This window comes from Callorhinus ursinus, unplaced genomic scaffold (assembly GCF_003265705.2).
Source record: "Callorhinus ursinus isolate GAN/ISIS: 27379988/994484 unplaced genomic scaffold, GSC_fseal_2.0 scaffold47, whole genome shotgun sequence".
Lineage (NCBI taxonomy): Eukaryota > Metazoa > Chordata > Mammalia > Carnivora > Otariidae > Callorhinus > Callorhinus ursinus.
Genome location: NW_027397109.1, coordinates 8,611,621 through 8,631,541, shown reverse-complemented (window position 1 = coordinate 8,631,541; position 19,921 = coordinate 8,611,621). Strand labels below are relative to the sequence as shown.

The 19,921-nt window shown below is 42.0% G+C and overlaps 1 protein-coding gene across 1 annotated transcript in view; it reads left to right on the top strand.

Moving 5' to 3' along the window:
* The first annotated feature begins 1,121 nt into the window (after positions 1-1,121).
* TRPM1 (transient receptor potential cation channel subfamily M member 1) overlaps positions 1,122-19,921 on the top strand; it is a 43,341-nt gene continuing 24,541 nt past the window's right edge. The window contains exons 1-6 of the mRNA XM_073882547.1: positions 1,122-1,199; positions 1,998-2,132; positions 5,310-5,450; positions 6,334-6,363; positions 10,969-11,258; positions 13,352-13,580. Coding sequence (XP_073738648.1) covers positions 1,122-1,199; positions 1,998-2,132; positions 5,310-5,450; positions 6,334-6,363; positions 10,969-11,258; positions 13,352-13,580 — 903 coding nt within the window. The remainder of the gene's footprint in view (positions 1,200-1,997; positions 2,133-5,309; positions 5,451-6,333; positions 6,364-10,968; positions 11,259-13,351; positions 13,581-19,921) is intronic.

The window sequence follows — 19,921 nt, the reverse complement described above, 5'->3', positions numbered from 1 at the left end:
AGGGCTCTATCAGTCTTGGGCCAGTCTTGGGCCCTTGTATATTCTCCATGTGACCAGAAGACAGGCCCAGGGGCCAGCTCCCACTTCTGCACTCGCTCCTGTTCTCTGAGTGGAGCACATTGTTAAAGCTTGATGCGTTCAGTCTATCACCACATTGCACACACCTCAGTAACACCCAGGAGGACTTCTTTACCCACCAGTAAGCTCAGCCACAGTTCTATCCAAACAGGCATCCTCAGGTATTACCAGATATACCCATTGTCGCAGATCCCTTCACAGTCATTTTCTCCTTTCTATTAGCAACTTCCCTTTGGTGCCTTTGAACATACCTCTCAGCAAAAACACACATGAATCAAAATGTCAACCACTCTAAGTACATAAATGTGCTTCATCAAGCCCATAAGTAACAGTGGTTCATGGTATCAGGGCCTCCTGCAGGCGGCAGGCCCTGCAATGGCTGAGTGTGTGCGTGCACATGTATGTACGTGTGTGCACGTGTGTGCATGTTTGTGCGTGGGCGCCTGTGTGCTTATATGTGCATGCATGTGTGTGTGCACCTGGGTATGCACCCGGAGGTGAGGGGGGCCTGTGCGCCTGTCTTGGGACAAGGGGCAGCTTTAACATCTTTTCCCAACTCTGCTGTGGACTGCAGCCCCTGGGAAGCCTGGCACCCCCGACAGATAAAAAGGTCACGGAGAAGGAAAAGAAGCCACCAACAGCAACCACCAAGGGGGGAAGAGGGAAAGGAAAAGGCAAGAAGAAAGGGAAAGTGAAAGAGGAGGTGGAGGAAGAAACCGACCCCCGGAAGATCGAGCTGCTGAACTGGGTACGTGCAGCCTTTGCTCCCCTTTCCCAGGACCACAGCGATCACAAGTGGGTCACCCTCTTTCTCCAGGGAAAGGGGCAGTCCCTGTTGCCTTTGCTTCAGCCCCACACAGGCCCTGAGTCCCAGGAGGCAGTAGCAGGGCACTCATGGGATAGTGTCAATATTTCAGAAGGCAATGGTAGGTTTCACAAACGCCAGACATTCCTGCTCTGTGGGAGAATGAAGCCACTCAGGGAGGTGCCCAACATGGGCTCGCTCTGCCTGGCAGACACGTAGATGTTTGATGCCTGAAAATATGGGGAAAAAAAACAATTATTATAAAACAAACACAGTTCAGGGAACAGAAGAAGGAGCCCACGACTGGGATGTGCAGGTAACACCACTCATCTAGGCCAGGAGGCTGAACCACACGCTGCACGGTGTTCCTGGCTTGCTGCTCTGAGGACACAGTCAAGGAAGGTGCTGGGCCTCTGTGGTGACATGTGACTGGCATTGTCACGGCCACTAACCCTGGTGGCATGCTGCATGCCCCCAAGTTCCAGCCAGCTACCATGCAGTCATCCTCAGTCAGGAAGACAAACTCTCCCTAGCTGCTCTCTCCAGAAGGCTTCACATTACACTGAGCGCTGCAGGTTCCATCATTTTTAAAGGACAGAGGCACACACAATAGATAATAGCTTATAAAATATTACAATCCACCGCCTCAAAATACATCGTTTATGGAGTCCAGAGCTTGGAGGTTCAAGTACTGATTGTCGTTGCATTTTGCAAAGAATGCTACAGCTTATGTCGTTTTTCTTTCCCATCTTTATTTCAAAAGAGAAGCAAACAAATTCAATTTTAATTAAAACAAATTGAAACTGGGGAGAGCAGCCATTTTGGCTGTAATTTTGAATCCTCTTCAATTTGTTTTAAAGAGGAGAGAAGGATTTACTTTTCTCCTTTTATCAAGCTTTGATACTTTGATAGGAAAGGTAGGGGCCAAATGGAGAAAAAAGAGGGGAGATGGGGTGTATTTACTCAAGAAAACAGCAAAGAGAACCAGGTTCAGCATGCTCTAGGGTCTGGGGGAGGGGGGTCAGACTGCGTTTTCCCAGATGCTTCCAGTCTGCCTCTTGCTGGAGTCCCTCTGAGAAGCCACTCAGCAGCTCCCTCTTGTTGCTTCATTCAGGTGAATGCTCTGGAACAAGCCATGCTGGATGCTTTAGTCTTAGATCGAGTAGACTTCGTGAAGCTCCTGATTGAAAACGGAGTGAACATGCAGCACTTTCTCACCATTCCAAGGCTGGAAGAGCTTTACAATACAGTGAGTGTTCTAGAAGGAGGGAGGGCAGAGGGGGAGCTAGCCATCTGATTATATTTATCACGAGTGCATATTTTGCATAAATGCCCTTAGATGAGCACAGAATCACTGGAACACTGGTTTCAGCTGGGAGGCCCATCATTTAATGGCAGGTGGCTGTTCTCACCCATGCTGGCCACTCCTTAGGTTCATGCCATGCCCCGCCAGAGAGCTGCAGTAAGAACTCAGGTGCAGTATCTGAAGACTAGCTTATACAAAGAGGGAATCTAGCTTCCTAAATCATTAGCAGAGTGAAAAGTTACCAGAGTGAGCAGTTCCTTGGGACCCCCACTTTTTTAAGCAGCTTCAGTGAAAAATGTTCAACTAAGCTTTCACAACAAAGAGCTCCACTATCTGAGAATGCAAGTATACGGACAAAATCCTCTTGGTGTATGTTATTACAATGTGATTTTGAGAATTTACATTCCCTGTCTCCATTCTAAAATTTCACATAGTGAAAATGGTCCTCAGCAGTTGCTTGGTCCTTGCTGAAGTTTTCACACAATATTGCACACCATAAGATGCTCTTTAAAATAATTCAATAGAAAGTAGTTAACATATTTTTGAACGTGTTGATACTTCTTAACCACAACCAGTCCTATCTTGTAAAAGAAACATACTGATAGTGGGTTACATTCCAGTTCTCACAAGTCATTAATTCTATAGAGTAGGGTAGGATTTAGCTCCAAGAGTTCAAGAGAAACACGTATTAAATATGGCTGAATGCTTCTCTTTCAGAGGCTGGGTCCACCAAACACACTTCATTTGCTGGTGAGGGATGTGAAAAAGGTCAGTCTGCCATTTTGTAATTCTTACCCAATGGCGTCTTTCAATAAGACATTTTATAAAGCCATTTTTACATTTCAAAAATGTGTTGTCATCTTATTGGCATCATTAGAAATAATGAACTCCTCTCTCCATAAAAGAGTTTACTTAAAACTAATATATATATATATATTTATCTTTTTAAAATTTCACGTTCATCCCACACATGCGAGGCTCGTGTTGAATGACTGTTTGGTTATGGCACCTTGGCACCATCTCCAACGCCTGGGGCAACAGCCCAGGGAGGTGTCATCTTACCGCTGACCTGAGCCTCCATCTGTCCGTGGAGCCTCATGTTCTGTATCTACTTTAAGATCTGCTGCTCACTCCTTCACTGAGCCGGTTTCCAGAAGGAACATGCGTCCTGTCACTGTGTGTGTTCTGCGGAGTGAAGCAGTCGTTCTTCCTGTTCTTTCATTAGTGAGTGATAGATGTTTTCCCCTCTTGCCACTGCTACTAACTACTTACAGTCTGTGTTCTTGTAGGATCTCGTTCACTCACTGTTCTGTCATGTCGCCACAGGCTAGAGGATTAGATTGAGCTAACGTGTGAGTGATTCACTTCTCTAGGATGCAGTCCCTGGCTTGCAAAGTGGGGGACGTGTATTCATATTCTGAGCAAGAGAAAATAATTCAAATGAGAGAATAGCGTTTCCAGAGTCCTAGATAGTCTGGCCACCCTTTACACAAATGTCTACTTCTAAGAATACAAGAATTCAGCTTCTACAGATACTCACTGGATCAGTGCATTATCAGTGGATCCCGGAACCAAGAGGGACCAGTGCCCTTACTTCCTCCATTAGGAATCTGATTTCCCAGATTTCTTAGATTAGGAAGAGCACACATTCAAAAGCCACAGCTACCCAAGTTCAGACCCAACCATTTCTCACCTAAATGGCTTTAAGAATCCTCTTTCTACCTCCAATCCCACACCCCATGACCATTCCAGTCACAGGACTCCCTGATTTAAAATCCTCCAAAATCTCATGAAATTCAAGGTCTTCTAAGAAAATTGTACCCCACTGGGCCTAGGTCCATCAATATCCCCTACTCTTTCCCATCACATCCCCACCATGGGGTACACATGCCAGACTCTCTGGGGCTCATGGAGTGGGCCATGCCTTGCTCCCGTCTGCAGGGCCCTTCCTCTTTGTCCCCTGCAGTTTCTGCTCCTCCTTCTCCTAGCTACCTCAGATGTGCCTCCTACAGGAAGTCCCTGCTTACCCTCCACCCGCCCAGAGCTCAGGAGTTCAGGAGTTCAGGGCCAAACTTGCTGTTGGTGGCTTTGCCCCTCCTCTGGAGCAGTGAGCTCCCTGAGGGCAGAACTGCATCTCCTTGTGTCTGCAAATGGAATCCCTGACATGGGGAAGGATCACTATAGGAGCTGAACAAACTCGTTAATGCCAGAGTGAAGTATTTGGTAAATGTGGCCAGTTCTAAAGTAAAGGGAGGACATTTAGAATATGTAATCTCCATGCAATGGACCCTGGGTTCCCACCATCACTTCACCCATGTGAAATTAAACAAGTGATAATACATAGCACGCGCGCGCACACACACACACACACACACACACACACATCCTTACAATCGACTGGTCCTGGGTAAGTCAGCTGTCCAGGGACATGAATGACTGGCCAACCTCATCTCAACATACTCTGTTGTATTTTGTTGCAACCCTCTGCCCCGTCACTGACTCCCAGTCACACCAGATATTTTGTGGGGCTTGTGCTCTTACTGAAATCTGAGGGGGTCCCCCAGAAATTCACAGGGCACCATGTGAAGCTTTCTCTAAGAAATTCCCAGCCCCAGGGATACTCTGTCTTCCCACTGCCTCCCGTGTAGTCCTCCTTCCCGTCATGTGGGTCACTTCCTCTGTTAGCACGAAATCTGGACTCCAGGCTCCTGAAGCGGGCTTCTCCCCTGCAAGCAGCTATGAAAGCACCTTCTCAACACAACTCATCTGCTCTCACAAGGGAGGTCCCACGCCAGGGGCATCGTATCTCCTCTACATCTACACGTGCACACTGCAGGCCATTTTGAATCAGCCCACGGACAAGCCTAGGGCTCTACCCTGCAGTCTCATGGGTTTCTAACTCTTCTCACCGAGAAAGTTTAAAACATTTTCTCAAGTATTGCTTACCCCCTCTTCACCCTCAGTCATATGGTAATGGACTGAATAGTGTTTAATGCTCCATTCCATACATCAACACCCAAGTGGTGGCCAGGAATGGCCACTTATGGCCAAGGTGTGTGATGAAGACCACACTTGGAATGCATTCTTGCAGGGCCTGAGACACGGCTTCTTTTCTTCCAGGGCAACCTGCCACCTGATTACCATATCAGCCTCATCGACATAGGGCTTGTGCTGGAGTACCTCATGGGCGGGGCGTACCGCTGCAATTATACTCGGAAGAGCTTTCGGACCCTTTACAACAACTTGTTTGGACCTAAGAGGGTAGAACAAAATGAACTTGTGATGTTCTATGGTCCCTTGCCTTTCTTTCCAACATAACTCAGCCTGTTCAAAGCCAAGTTCATCACCCCATCCCCAAGTGCACCTGTCCTTCCTCCTCTAGCAATCCAGGTGTGAGACTGCACGGTCCCTAGAGTTGCCCATGTTTCACCCAGAGCCTTTACCCTCTTAGCAAGGCAGGCCCTCGGCCCATCAATTACTTCTGCCTCCTATCCTTTGTCTATAACAGGCTTCCTCCCGGGCTCCTCTGTCTCTGCTCTCTCCAATCCATCCTACTGCTGTAGTCACCTTCATCTTCCAAAGCAAGGGACCGTGCACTCCCTGCTTAAATACTTACAGTGCTCCCCACCACCTGAGGAATCACCACCAAGCTCATTATTACAGCATCCAAGGCTCTCTGACAGCCTGAGAACTGTCCCACACTATCATGGGAGACCACAAACCTCTGCCAAAATCAAATTGCGCTACTGTACCAGCCATGTCTTTCCCCTGATCAAAATTCCATGCATACCACAAGCCCAACTCAAATGTCAGACCTTCCATGAAGCCCTCCTCTCTCGCCCCCCACAGAGAGCCCCGTAAGCTCCTGGTCTGCATTTCTGTTGGCGAACCTCTGGTTCTACCTGGAATAAGGATTATGTGTCTGCACATCTTTCTCCTTAACTGACTTTGGCTGTCCAGAAGCAGTTTCCATATTAAAGCATTTCCTTTCCTTGGGTATTGCCCTTAATTGTTAATGATACAAAGTACTTTTTAACCCAGAATTCTGTCCCTTACTAACAACACTGCTAAACTACTACTAACATTACTGCTACTACCATTAGTTATCTGATTTAATGAATGTTTTTCCTCTTTTATTATGCAGCCTAAAGCTCTTAAACTTCTAGGAATGGAAGTAAGTAAGATATGTTTTCACTGGCTTTCTATCGTCATCAAATATATTTAGTCCTCTTTGTGTTGTATTTGTTTAGTTTAAAATTGAGGTTGCTTTCCATTTAATGGATCAATCCACTACCCCACACACCAACATTTATTTAGTGTAGTCAAATTATACAAAAGGATAATAAACATTCCCAAAAAGGTAAAAACTACTTAATTCATTTTATAGAGTTAGCAAAACCATAGTTCCAAAAGCAGACAGAGATTAAACCTACAAAAAAAACCCCGCAAAATCATAAATAATAGCAAAAGGAATTCAGTGGCATATTTAAAAAGTTCCAAATAAGTAATTAAACTCTTCTAAGAATGCGAATATTATTTAATGTTAGTAAGTTTTTAGTATATTGCATCACATCAAGAAGTAAAAGAAGGAAAACAGTGTAACAGCATTTTTCAACAGATGCTAAAGAGGAATTGAAAAACAGATTCCTATTATGTTATGTTAGTCACCATACAATACCTCATTAGTTTTTGATGTAGTGATCCACGATTCATTGTTTTCGTATAACACCCAAAATTTAAAAAAAATAAAAAAATAAAAAAGTAAATAAACAAAAAGATTTTGGAAAGTTTGGAAGGAAGCTTGAGAGTAATGTGAATCAGTTATTTAATAATAAACAGTAAAGAATACTAATTATAAACTGTTAGAAACTGGTGAATCTTGCTCAATTAAAAAAAGGGTATAACATTTAAAAAAAAAAGAAAAACAGATTCCTTAAACCTATTTAAAAAGTTTACTAGAAAGAGAGTGAGAAAATAGAATGATAAAATAAAAATACCTTCTGATATGATTAAAATACATGTATACTTCATGGTAAGAGGATATCTACTACTGAATAGTGGTGCCCTTGGCGTCATTTTTATTAAAATCAAGAACAGGGTAAGCGTGCCCATTATCATTGGCATCGAACCCCATTAGTTTTTTTAAAATCTTCTAGAAATTGTACCACATGAAAAATAAGTGTTACAGAAAGAATAAATAAAAAGTGGAGAAAATAATTACTTAAAAAGAATAGTTAAAAGGGAGAGAAAATGATTAGAGCTTCGGGCACCTGGGTGGCTCAGTCGGTTAAGCCTCTGCCTTTGGCTCAGGGCATGATCCCAGGGTCCTGGGATCAAGTCCCACATTGGGCTCCCTGCTCAGTGGGGAGTCTGATTCTCCCTCTCCCTCTGCCCCTCCTCCCTGCTTGTGCACACTCTCTCTCTCACTCTCTCATAAATAAATAAAATCTTTAGACTTTCCTAGAAAGTCTAAATTTATTTCATCTAGACTTTCAAATTCATTGGTATAAACCTTTATATTATATTGTTTCAATCTCCTCAATATCTTAGTTGTGCGCCCTTCTGATTTTTTAAAATTATATCTTCCTTCTTTTTTTATTAACCAAACTGGTCTACATATTTGATTGGTATTTTTGTTGTATCAAGCAACTTTCTTTTTTTTGTTTTTGTTCTTATTAATGTCTGCTTCATCTTTATTCATTCCTTCCATGTACTTTCTATAGTTACTATATTGTTTTTATCAACTCCATTTGAAAGTGAGGTTCACTCATTTTCAATCTTCCCTTTATTGCAATAAACACATGAAAGGTATAAATTTTTCTCTGAGCATTGTTTTCATGATATCTCACATGTTTAGGTAAGTAGAACCTTCATTGCCATTCATTTCTAAATTGTTTATAATTTCCTCTTTAATCCAAGAGCATTTAAAGATTTTTTTTTATTTGAAAGAAAGAGAACACAGGGGGGGGGGGGGGAGGGGGGGGCAGAGGGAGTGGGAGAAGCAGAGTCCCCACTGAGCAGGGAGCCCCACTAGGGACTCAATCCCAGAATCCTGAGATCATGACCTGAGCCAAAGAAGCTTAACCGACTGAGCCACCCAGGCACCCCCTAATTCAAGAGCATTTAAAATCCGTAAGTGTATTTAAATTTTTCCAGATGCAGGCTTTGTTTGTTGTTATCCTACTGTTGTTGATTTCTAGTTTTATTCCTTGATATGTAGACTACATGATTTCTAGTATCTGGAATCTGTTGAAATAGACAGTCTCAAAGGACTTGGGGTATAATGCCTGGTGGAGTTTTGTTAATGATCCACGTATGCTGGAAATATGCATGTATTCTTGGTTTGTTGGAAACATTTCTTACATTTAGCTGTCAGATCAAACTTGGTAATTATGTAATTTAATTTGCTTCTATATTTAGGAACTTTTCAAGTTCATTTCTAAGTGAGGTACCTTCAGGGACTGATACTGTGATGGTGGATATATCCATTTCTCTTTATGCTTCCAGTTCATATCTTTTGTTATTTTATTGAGTTGTTTCTCTTTTTCTTGTTGATTTGTAGCAGTTTAGGAAAATTAACTCCTTGTTTGTTATATCCTCTCTCTAGCAATCTTAAAACTATTTTAAGAGAGTTTACATGCAATTAGTATTTTGATAATATTATATATTATTGAAAGATAAGCTTAAAGGGCTTCTGTTCTTTAACATTTCATAGCCATTTGTGGATTTTGATTTAATTTGGTATATTATATATATATATATTTTAGAGGTGGGGAAGGGCAGAGGGAGAGAGAGTCTTAAGCAGGCTCCACTCCCAACACGGAGCCTGACACAGGGCTAATTTGGTATATTCTTGAAAATAAAGCTATGTTTTTTTTTAAATTTCTATATGGCAATTTTAAACCTATATAAAGCAACCTTCCCTAAATTGCTGTAACTATAGTTTTACTGGGACAAATTAGAAAATTAGAACAAAAATATTTTAATCCAGGGCAAGGTATGGCAGTTTCAATAGAAATGTTAAAACTCATTAAGAGAATATAACAATTAGGTCAGTCATGAATAACGCATGATAGGACTTGGAGAGTCAGGCCCCCAGCCCAGCCATTCCAGTTGTGTGAATGTGGGCAAGTTATTCGGTTTTTGGGCCACAACTTCCTCATCTGAGGGAATGGAAGAAATTCACAACCTCTGAGTCATTGAAGAATAAGTGTAGGTAATTGATGGGAAAGCAGTTTGCAAAAGAATAAATACCCATGGCTATTATTCCACTGAGTACTGAAGTCTTAGCCTGCAATAAGCTGAGCCCCATATATTTTCAATTTACTCCCATGTTTCACCCCCAGTTCTCCCTGTCATGACCCACCTTTCTTTCGGATCCTGTTCTATTTTCAGAACTGCCCCTCATCATCCCTTTAGGAAATGGAAATTTTGGCCTTCCCTTTGCACCACACACATGAAAGGACAAACAAAGCTCATTTAAAAGGGAACGTTTGCTTCCTTTAAACATTGATAGGGAAACCTAATGACGTTTTTTTCTATCCCCTTCCATATTTTCCTATTAATCTCTGCCTATGTCTGACATTGATATTGGGAGACTTCTCTGAGGAAATAAACTTTACCTCTCCCATGGTGCTGTGTGTATTTTAGTGTATTCTTTGTTTCCGTTTTGCAGCGTGTCCTCAGGCTTTTTTTTTTAATATTTATTATTGACATACAATGTGACGTTAATTTCAAGTGTACGACAGATTCAACAATTCTGTACATGACTCATTGCTCACCCTGATAAGTGTAGTCACCATCTGTCACCATACACTGTTATTGCAATATTATTGACTGTATTCCCTATGCTGTACTTTTCATCTCTATGACTTGTTTATTTTATAAATGGTAGTTTGTACCCCTGAGTCCCCTTCACTTATTTCACCGACCCCTCCACACCTTCCCCTCAGGCAACAACCAGATTTTTCTCTGTATCTAAGTCTGGGGTTTTTTTGTTTGTTTGTTTGTCTGCTTATTTATTTGTTTTGTTTTCTAGGTTCCACTTGTAAGTGAAATCATGTGGTATTAGTCTTTCTCTGTCTGACTTATTTCACTTAGCATGATATCCTCTACATCCATCCATGTTGTTGCAAATGGCAATATCTCATTCTTTTTGATGGCTGAGTAATATTGCATTATGTGTAAATACCACATCTTTATTCATTCATCTATTGATGGACACTGTGTGGCTTTCACATCTTAGCTATTGTAAATAATACTGCAATAAACATAGGGGCTCATGTATCTTTTCAAATTAGTGCTTTTGTTTTCTTTGAGTAAATGCCCAGCAGTGGAATTACTAGATCATAGAGTAGTTCTATTTTTAATTTTTTGAGGAACCTCCATACTGTTTTCCATAGTGGCTGCACCAGCTTGCATTCCCACCAACAGTGTAAGAGGGTTTCTTTTCCTTCACATCCCCACCTATTTTATTTGTATCCCTTCAGTTTTTAAAGGCTTGTGGAAAACAAAACAAAAACCTGTCAACCCAGGAGTATAAATTCATCAAACTGTAGCATGCCTTTTCAGTCCATTTGGGTTTAGATGGTTTACTTATAATAACATACATGTGCTTCTTTTCACAAGAATTAATATACTGAGTGGGAACCACAGATGTATTTACAAAATCTCTTTATTACCGATGACAAAGGAGTTTTCCTTTTTTTGGTAGTCATGAAATCCTTTGTTGTGCACTTATGCCAGAACCGTGAAAAAAAATGTGCTTGTCTCCCCTCAGGATGATGAGCCTCCAGCCAAAGGGAAGAAGAAAAAAAAGAAGAAGGAGGAAGAGATTGACATTGATGTGGATGACCCTGCTGTGAGTCGGTTCCAGTACCCCTTCCACGAGCTGATGGTGTGGGCGGTGCTCATGAAGCGCCAGAAAATGGCGGTCTTCCTCTGGCAGCGAGGTGAAGAGAGCATGGCCAAGGCCCTGGTGGCCTGTAAGCTCTACAAGTCCATGGCCCACGAGTCCTCTGAGAGTGAGCTGGTGGATGATATCTCCCAGGATTTGGACAACAACTCCAAGTTAGTGTCTCGAGGGAATTTAAGAACCAGGAAAGACTATTGTCCTGAGGACCTGTCCCTTTGGGGGAGGGTGGCAAATGTATTTCTCACTTAAGTCCAATTATGTGTAAAGCTTGGTCGTAAACTCCTGCTGTCCATCATGTCGATATTTTTTCTTCTGTCTCTCTGAGGTATTTCTAGACTGCCACTGTTTTGTTTTTTTACTGCCCTCTCATGGGAATTATTGAAACATAGTTTTAATGCAAAGACAGTGAAACAGATTTCCATACAGAAACACACAGAAGAGTATAACTGTGCCTATGAACTTGACTTTCCCAAGTGCTCCTCTCTTTTTCTCCCATTTAGGTGGGACAGGACAGCTAGAGGGTCCTGCCGTTGCATATCTCCCTTCTGCCAGGCGGGACAGACTCCGATAATACCCCAATAAGTGAGGCTACAGCTAACTCATTTCTCCTTTGGGCAGGCCTTGTTAAGAAGAACAGAGTATGCGGACATATTTCTCTGTCTGTCTCTGCAGTTTTGGGAGCAACAGTTTGCCCTGTGACCTCAATTCTCTGATAAATTTAGAAGAATTGTCAATTTTCAGTTTGTCCAGGTTTTCACTTATCGTTAGGACAGAGTGGTCACTTCCAAGCCCCTTACATGCACAACTAAAAACCAGAAGTCCCAGTACAACTTGAGGCCTACATAAGCAACTCTGCCTACATCTAACATTTTTGTTTTCTGAGGCACACTGCTTTTATTTTCAAAGTAAAATTAGATTTAGTGATTTCCAAAGTCATTAGCTGATTTCTAAACATTGGGAATCCAAAGTCATCTAAAAAAATGGAGCGGTATTCCCCTGTCTCAGGGGGTTGGTAAACAACATCCCTCTGCTTCCTGGAGGATTCTCATGGTGATATGTCACCCCACAGCCTCTAGGACCTGAGGCCAGAGAGCATTCCTCTTCAGGGACAGAGAAGGCCATTCCCCCAGACATAATTCCTCCCTTCTACAACCTTCAGTTCATCATTGGAATGAAATCTTACAAAAAAAAAAAATGGAGAAACAAAAACTTCATGAAGGGTGATCACTATGGAACTTTATCTTAACCACGTTCCATGAAAAATGCTGAAGGAACAAGGAATGTTTATGACTGTCACTGAATATTTGAATGAGGGTCATGCAGAAAATGGAACAAATTTTATGTTTACAGGGGCGCCTGGGTGGCTCAGTCAGTTAAGCGTCCGCCTTCAGCTCAGGTCATGATCTCAGGGTCCTGGGATCGAGCCCCACACTGGGCTCTCAACTCAGTGAGGAGTCTGCTTCTTCCTCTACCTCTGTGCATGCTCTCTCTCTCTTTTTCTCTCTCACTTTCCCTCAAGTAAATAAATTTTTTTAAAAATCTTTAAAAAAATTTTATGTTTACAATTCAACTTATATCATCCTCTCCTCCCCTCCCCCCAACCTGGCTCCCATTACTTTCTTTTCCTCCACCTCCAACGACTAGGCCCTCGCTGCTCTAGGCCCCCATGACCACTAGAACCTGTCTCTTTCATAGCCCTGAGAGTGTTGAATTCTCTTGTGACCAGTGTGTTATTGAAGTATTGCTCACGTGCAGAGAAAGGCATCCATACAAATGTATGTGTTCACAAATAGAACACACTGGCATGACCAGAACCTAGATCAAGGAACAGGACTTTACCCAGACCTGCCAGCCCTCCTGGTGTCCCCTTGCAATGTCTACCTGTACCCTCCAAAAAGGATAGTCATAATCTGACTTCCATTGCCACAGGGGCTTTGCTGTCCTCTGTCTTCTATGAACACTTGAGGGAAAGAACTTTGTCTTCTCATCTCTGTGTCCCTGGGGCCTGAGGGGGCAGATGTGGGGTCAATTTAAACTCCATTTGCAGCAGGAGGAGTCAGACCCCCAACATGACTGAGCACAGAGCCCTGGTCCCAGCCATTCCCAACTGGGACATACCCAGTGAGCTTCCTGACTGCAGAGGATTGGAAATCAAGGATTCTGGGTCCTGTAGCTCTGTGGTGGTCTCTCTAACAAAGAGTGTGTGGCCCCTGCAGCTTCAGCCCTGATTGCATTTCTTTCCCTCCAGAGACTTTGGCCAGCTTGCCATGGAGTTGTTAGACCAGTCCTATAAGCACGACGAGCAGATCGCCATGAAACTGCTGACCTACGAGCTCAAGAACTGGAGCAACTCCACTTGCCTCAAACTGGCGGTGGCGGCCAAACACCGGGACTTCATCGCTCACACCTGCAGCCAGATGCTGCTGACTGACATGTGGATGGGAAGGCTGCGAATGAGGAAAAACCCCGGCCTAAAAGTATGTATGACTTGTTGTGAGCTCGTACTCTGCACCTTGCTGAGCTGGGCACTTCCTGTGGATTATTTCATTTATTCCTCTGAACAACCCCACCAGGGAGATGCTTTCTTACAGATGAAAACCTGATGCTTCCATATTAAGTAACTTACCTAGAGTCTGAGCCAGTAAGGCGTGGGTTCAGGACCTGAACCCAGGAGGTCTAATGCCCGACCTAACCAGTGTGCCTGGCTTACAGAGCTTGGAGTCCACCCTAACTAACCGCATTCCCCTGACAGGCCGTCTACCTGCCATTAAAGCAGGCACCTGAACTCTTTCTATAGATCCCCTTACAACTCCGAAGTTGTGTGATATTATTTCAATTGGCGATGTTTTCATTACATGGGGTTTATAAGAGAATATGAAGTTATGAATGGGTTTGAAAAGGATGTAGTGGGTAGAAAAGTGTATTCCGATCAAATCCTAGCTTTGCTGTTTACTACTGTTAATGATAGGTTACCTTTCTTTCTTTTTTAAGTATGCTTCACACCCAGCATGGATCCCAATGCAGGGCTTGAACTCATGACCCTGAGATCAAGACCTGAGTTGAGATCAAGAGTTGGATACTTAACCAACTGAGCCACCCAGGCACCCCAACTATTAGGTTATCTTGAGAAGAGATTCTAATCTTCAGATAACCTAGTCCCTAGTGGCAGTATTATATCAATCTCACGGGATTGCCATGAGGGTAAAGAAAAGACAATATATGTTATGCTGTGTGGTTCTGGCAAATAGAAGGCACTCCATGTCTTGAAAATATGAAGGCGATTTTTTATCCCTGTACGAAAACTGAGCAGCAGGATTAAAAGCCAGTCAGATTAAATGAGTTTAAGGAGTCAGTGAGATCCAAGAAAAAAGTGCTGAAGAACAGAAATGAGTCCAATAAATAGATGGAGTTACTGAGGAACTATGAGTATCAGAGATATAGGTTAAGGAAACAAGAACAGTTTCTTAACAAGAAAATCCTTCATGAAAACATAGAAGGGGAATCAAATTTCAGGAAGAAAAAAATACACACAAAAGTTAAGGTTCAGTTATGATACAAATTAAAATTCAGAATGATTCCAAGCAGCTGGTAGAATGTAAAAAAGACCATTTGACCTCTGATGCCAAGAACATGATCTTTTAGTGGAGCCAGATTTCTACATTAAAATTGCCATATGGCTGTGCAATAAACAATATTTATATAGTAATAAAAATGGAAATGCTTTCTCTTGGTTTTCAGCTTTTAGAATAGTCCCATAGGCAAAGCCCTGAAGACTCAAATATGATTCCTTAACAGGATACAAATGCCACCAAGTATGAAAAGACAAAAGCAAAGGCACAGCTGGGGAAAACTGGGTGGTAGAAGGCAGAAGGAAGGGTAGTAAGAAGGATAATGTCCCATATTATAAAGAGGGCAATTGAGACTCTCAAAAGTTGTTGAGACCAGAGATAAAGATTTCAGTTTATGATGTAAAGTTACAAAGGCAACTTTGTAGGAACTGAAAATATTCCTGTGCCTATTAAAAATGGAGCAGAGGAGGGCGCCTGGGTGGCTCGGCTGGTTGAGCGACTGCCTTCAGCTCAGGTCATGGTCCTGGAGTCCCGGGATCGAGTCCCGCATCGGGCTCCCTGCTCGGCGGGGAGTCTGCTTCTCCCTCCGCCCCTCCCCCCTCTCATGCATGCTCTCTCTCATTCTCACTCTCTCAAATAAATAAATAAATCTTTAAAAAAAATGGAGCAGAGGTAATCCATTAACAAAGTAGGTAATCCATTAACAAAGAAACAGCAGTATAAAATATCACCCGGGTTGCTCAAAATGTGAAATTATCGGTAAGGACTAAAACCAGAAATAGTTCAAAGTGATTATCTCAAAATATAATTCAAAGATTTCTCTTGAAGACAAATGATTTGAAATTATATATTGAAAAAACACATTCCAGACCTGAGTATATCAACCCAGAACAACCAACATCAACACACATTTTAAAATTACTGGGTATGGGCTCACAGTAATTTAAAATTACTGTGAGCGATTACTGGGTATGTGCTATGGTGAGGGCTGTGAATTGTGTAAGACTGATGAATCACAGACCTGTACCCCTGAAACCAATAGTACATTATATGTTAATAAAAAAATTAAATTACTGGATTTTAATGAAAAAGAAAAAACTCTCTGGGTATCCAGGCAAAACACAACAACAACAAAAGTGACTTACAAGGAAAAGAAAATTAGATTATTGTCAGACTTTCAACAGCAACCACTTGTGTCAGGGAGAAAAAAATGGAGTGTATTATATAAAGATACTCCCAGAAGAAAAATGACAGGCCAGGATTTTATATCCAAAAAAGTGACTATTATATATAAAGAGTACACACAAACTTTTACCAACAGGCAAGAACTCCAGGAAATATTGTTCCTAGGAGCCCTTTCTGAAGATTCTATTAGAGAATGAGCTTTCAAGAGCCAAAATACCCAGAGAGACTTCAGTATAAGGACTAATGGTAAGCCTCAAATAGGTATTCATTTACAGTGCTGAGACTAGGGGAAGGCTAAGAGGGAGAGATGTATGTAGTAATGGCTATGTGTTCTGATAATGTAGATATAATATAACCATTTTCAAAGGGAGAGATAATCAGAGCACCTATGCAAAAGAAAAAAAAAGTAACTTTTCAGTAATCATGATTGATTGTAGTAGTATTAACATTGTTATTCTGAAACTATAAAGTAAAAGCAACTGCGTAACAAGGGACATTTTAATTCTAACATCATGTCAGTCCTTGAGAAATAGGACTTAGTGTGGAACAAAAGGAAACACAGCTAGAATCTAGAAAGGAGTAAGCAGAAGGCCTATAGCACTTAACTGGAAGCATCAATATGAACTCAACTCTATTTCTGACCAATGAAAAGTCTAGAAACAATGACCTACCCAAAAGCCACGAACATCTCCAATGCCCTCACCATTTCCCACTAACTGGAGCCAGAATTTCTTAGAGAAATGGTTCATTCCAGATCTGGAGAAAGAAATGTACAAGATAAGCCTGGAACATCTTCACACATCAGATGGCAAAGAAGCTATCAAAGACCAATAGGGTAAGAACAGGGAGACCCAGGAGCCCGCTTGAAGAGATTTCCACTGGCCAAAGATGGGACAATTTGACTTTCAATAATATTACTAATAGCAATAGGTGGAAACATATCATACATGTTTAAATCCATGAGTTTATAATGATATTTTAATTCCTTCAGTGGATGATAAGAAACCAATTCACTATCTGGAAGATAGTTAAATAAGAATGAAGCATTTAACATGCATTTCCTACATGAACTCAACCATGGGTAACCACTGAGTAGATGAAGGGAAATGTGAACGTCTTCATAAATTTATTCCAACTAAGAAATGAAAAGTAAGGGGTGCCTGGGTGTTTCACTTGGTTCAGGTCATGATCTTGGGTCCTAGATGGAGCTCCGCCTCAGGCTCCCTGCTCAGTGGGGAGTCTGCTTCTCCCTCTCCCTCTGCCCCTCCTCCTCCATTGCGCTCACACTCTCTCTTTCAAATAAATGAATAAAATCTTTAAAAAAAATAAATTAGATAGAGTTAGAATATCACCAATTCTCAACACCAAGCAAGTTAATGAATCTAACTGCTGCTAACATCACCAAGAGCTTCCTGATGAAAGAACACACTATCTACATTCTCAGCAACGGTCTTGAACCTGGGTGTGGTCAGGCCTCTGGATCCAGCTGCCAAGTGGACAAAGGAACACCTCGAATAGCACAGGAGTCATGTAATCCCCTAAATCCACTCTGTGATCACTCTACACGTCCAAATCCTCTAGCTCTTCAACAGAAAAACAGCCAGAAGACATGCATATTAAAAAAAAAAAACAATTAAGCAGCGCCTGGGTGGCTCAGTCATTAAGCGTCTGCCTTCAGCTTAGGTCATGATCCCAGGGTCCTGGGATCGAGCCCCGCATCGGGCTCCCTGCTCAGCGGGAAGTCTGCTTCTCCCTCTCCCACTACCTCTGCTTGTGCTCCCTCTTGCGCTGTGTCTCTCTCTGTCAAATAAATAAATAAAATCTTAAAAAAAATTTAAAACACACCAGAATTTTATTTTTTAAATTTTTTATTGTTATGTTAATCACTATATATTACATCATTAGTTTTTGATATAGTGTTCCATGATTCATTGTTTATGCATAACACCCAGTGCTCCATGCAGAATGTGCCCTCTTTAATACCCATCACCAGGCTAACCCATCCCCCTACCCTCCTCCCCTCTAGAACCCTCAGTTTGTTTTTCAGAGTCCATCGTCTCTCATGGTTCGTCTCCCCCTCCGACTTACTCCCCTTCGTCCTTCCTCTCCTGCTATCTTCTTCTTTTCCTTTTTCTTAACATATGTTGCATTATTTGTTTCAGAAGTACAGATTTGTGATTCAAGTCTTGCACAATTCACAGCGCTCACCATAGCACATACCCTCCCCAATGTCTATCACCCAGCCACCCCATCCCACCCACCCCCCACCACTCCAGCAAAACTCACTTTGTTTCCTGAGATTAAGAATTCCTCATATCAGTGAGGTCATATGATACATGTCTTTCTCTGATTGACTTATTTCACTCAGCATAACACCCTCCAGTTCCATCCACGTCGTTGCAAATGGCAAGATCTCATTCCTTTTGATGGCTGCATGATATTCCATTGTGTATATATACCACTTCTTCTTTATCCATTCATCTATCAGTGGACATCTTGGCTCGTTCCACAGTTTGGCTATTGTGGACATTGCTGCTATAAACATTGGGGTGCACGTACCCCTTCGGATCCCTACATTTGTATCTTTGGGGTAAATACCCAGTAGTGCAATTGCTGGATTGTACGGTAGCTCTATTTTCAACTGTTTGAGGAACATCCATACTGTTTTCCAGAGGGGTTGCACCAGCTTGCATTCCCACCAACAGTGTAGGAGGGTTCCCCTTTCTCCACATCCCCACCAACATCTGTCGTTTCCTGACTTGTTAATTTTAGCCATTCTCACGGGTGTGAGGTAGTATCTCATTGAGGTTTTGATTTCGATTTCCCTGATGCCGAGCGATGTTGAGCACTTTTTCATGTGTCTGTTGGCCATGTGGATGTCTTCTTTGGAAAAATGTCTATTCATGTCTTCTGCCCATTTCTTGATTGGATTACTTGTCCTTTGGGTGTTGAGTTGGATAAGTTCTTTATAGATTTTGGATACTAGCCCTTTATCTGATATGTCATTTGCAAATATCTTCTCCCATTCTGTGGGTTGTCTTTTGGTTTTGTGGACTGTTTCTTTTGCTGTGCAAAAGCTTTTTATCTTGATGAAATCCCAATAGTTCATTTTTGCCCTTGCTTCCCTTGCCTTTGGCAATGTTTCTAGGAAGAAGTTGCTGTGGCTGAGGTCGAAGAGGTTGCTACCTGTGTTCTCCTTTAGGATTTTGATGGACTCCTGTATCACGTTTAAGTCTTTCAACCATTTGGAGTCTATTTTTGTGTGTGGTGTAAGGAAATGGTCCAGTATCATTCTTCTGCATGTGGCTGTCCAATTTTGCCAACACCATTTGTTGAAGAGACTGTCTTTTTTCCACTGGACATTCTTTCCTGCTTTGTCAAAGATAAGTTCACCATAGAGTTGAGGGTCCATTTCTGGGCTCTCTATTCTGTTCCATTGATCTATGTGTCTGTTTTTGTGTCATTACCATACTGTCTTGATGATGACAGCGTTGTAATAGAGCTGGAAGTCTGAAATTGTGATGCCGCCAGCTTTGCTTTTCTTTTTCAATATTCCTCTGGCTATTCGGGGTCTCTTCTGGTTCCATACAAATTTTAGGATTATTTGTTCCATTTCTTTGAAAAAAGTGGATGGTATTTTGATGGAGATTGCATTGAATGTGTAGATTGCTCTAGGTAGCATTGACATCTTCACAATGTTTGTTCTTCCAATCCATGAGCATGGAACGTTTTTCCATTTCTTTGTCTCTTCTTCAATTTCTTTCATGAGTATTTTATAGTTTTCTGAGTACAGACCCTTTGCCTCTTTGGTTAAATTTATTCCTAGGTATCTTATGGTTTTGGGTGCAGTTGTAAATGAGATCGACTCCTTGATTTGTCTCTCTTCTGTCTTGTTGTTGATGTATAGGAATGCCACTGATTTCTGTGCATTGATTTTATATCCTGCCACTTGACTGAATTCCTGTATGAGTTCCAGCAGTTTTGGGGTGGAGTCTTTTGGGTTTTCCACATAAAGTATCATATCATCTGCAAAGAGTGAGAGTTTGACTTCCTCTTTGCCGATT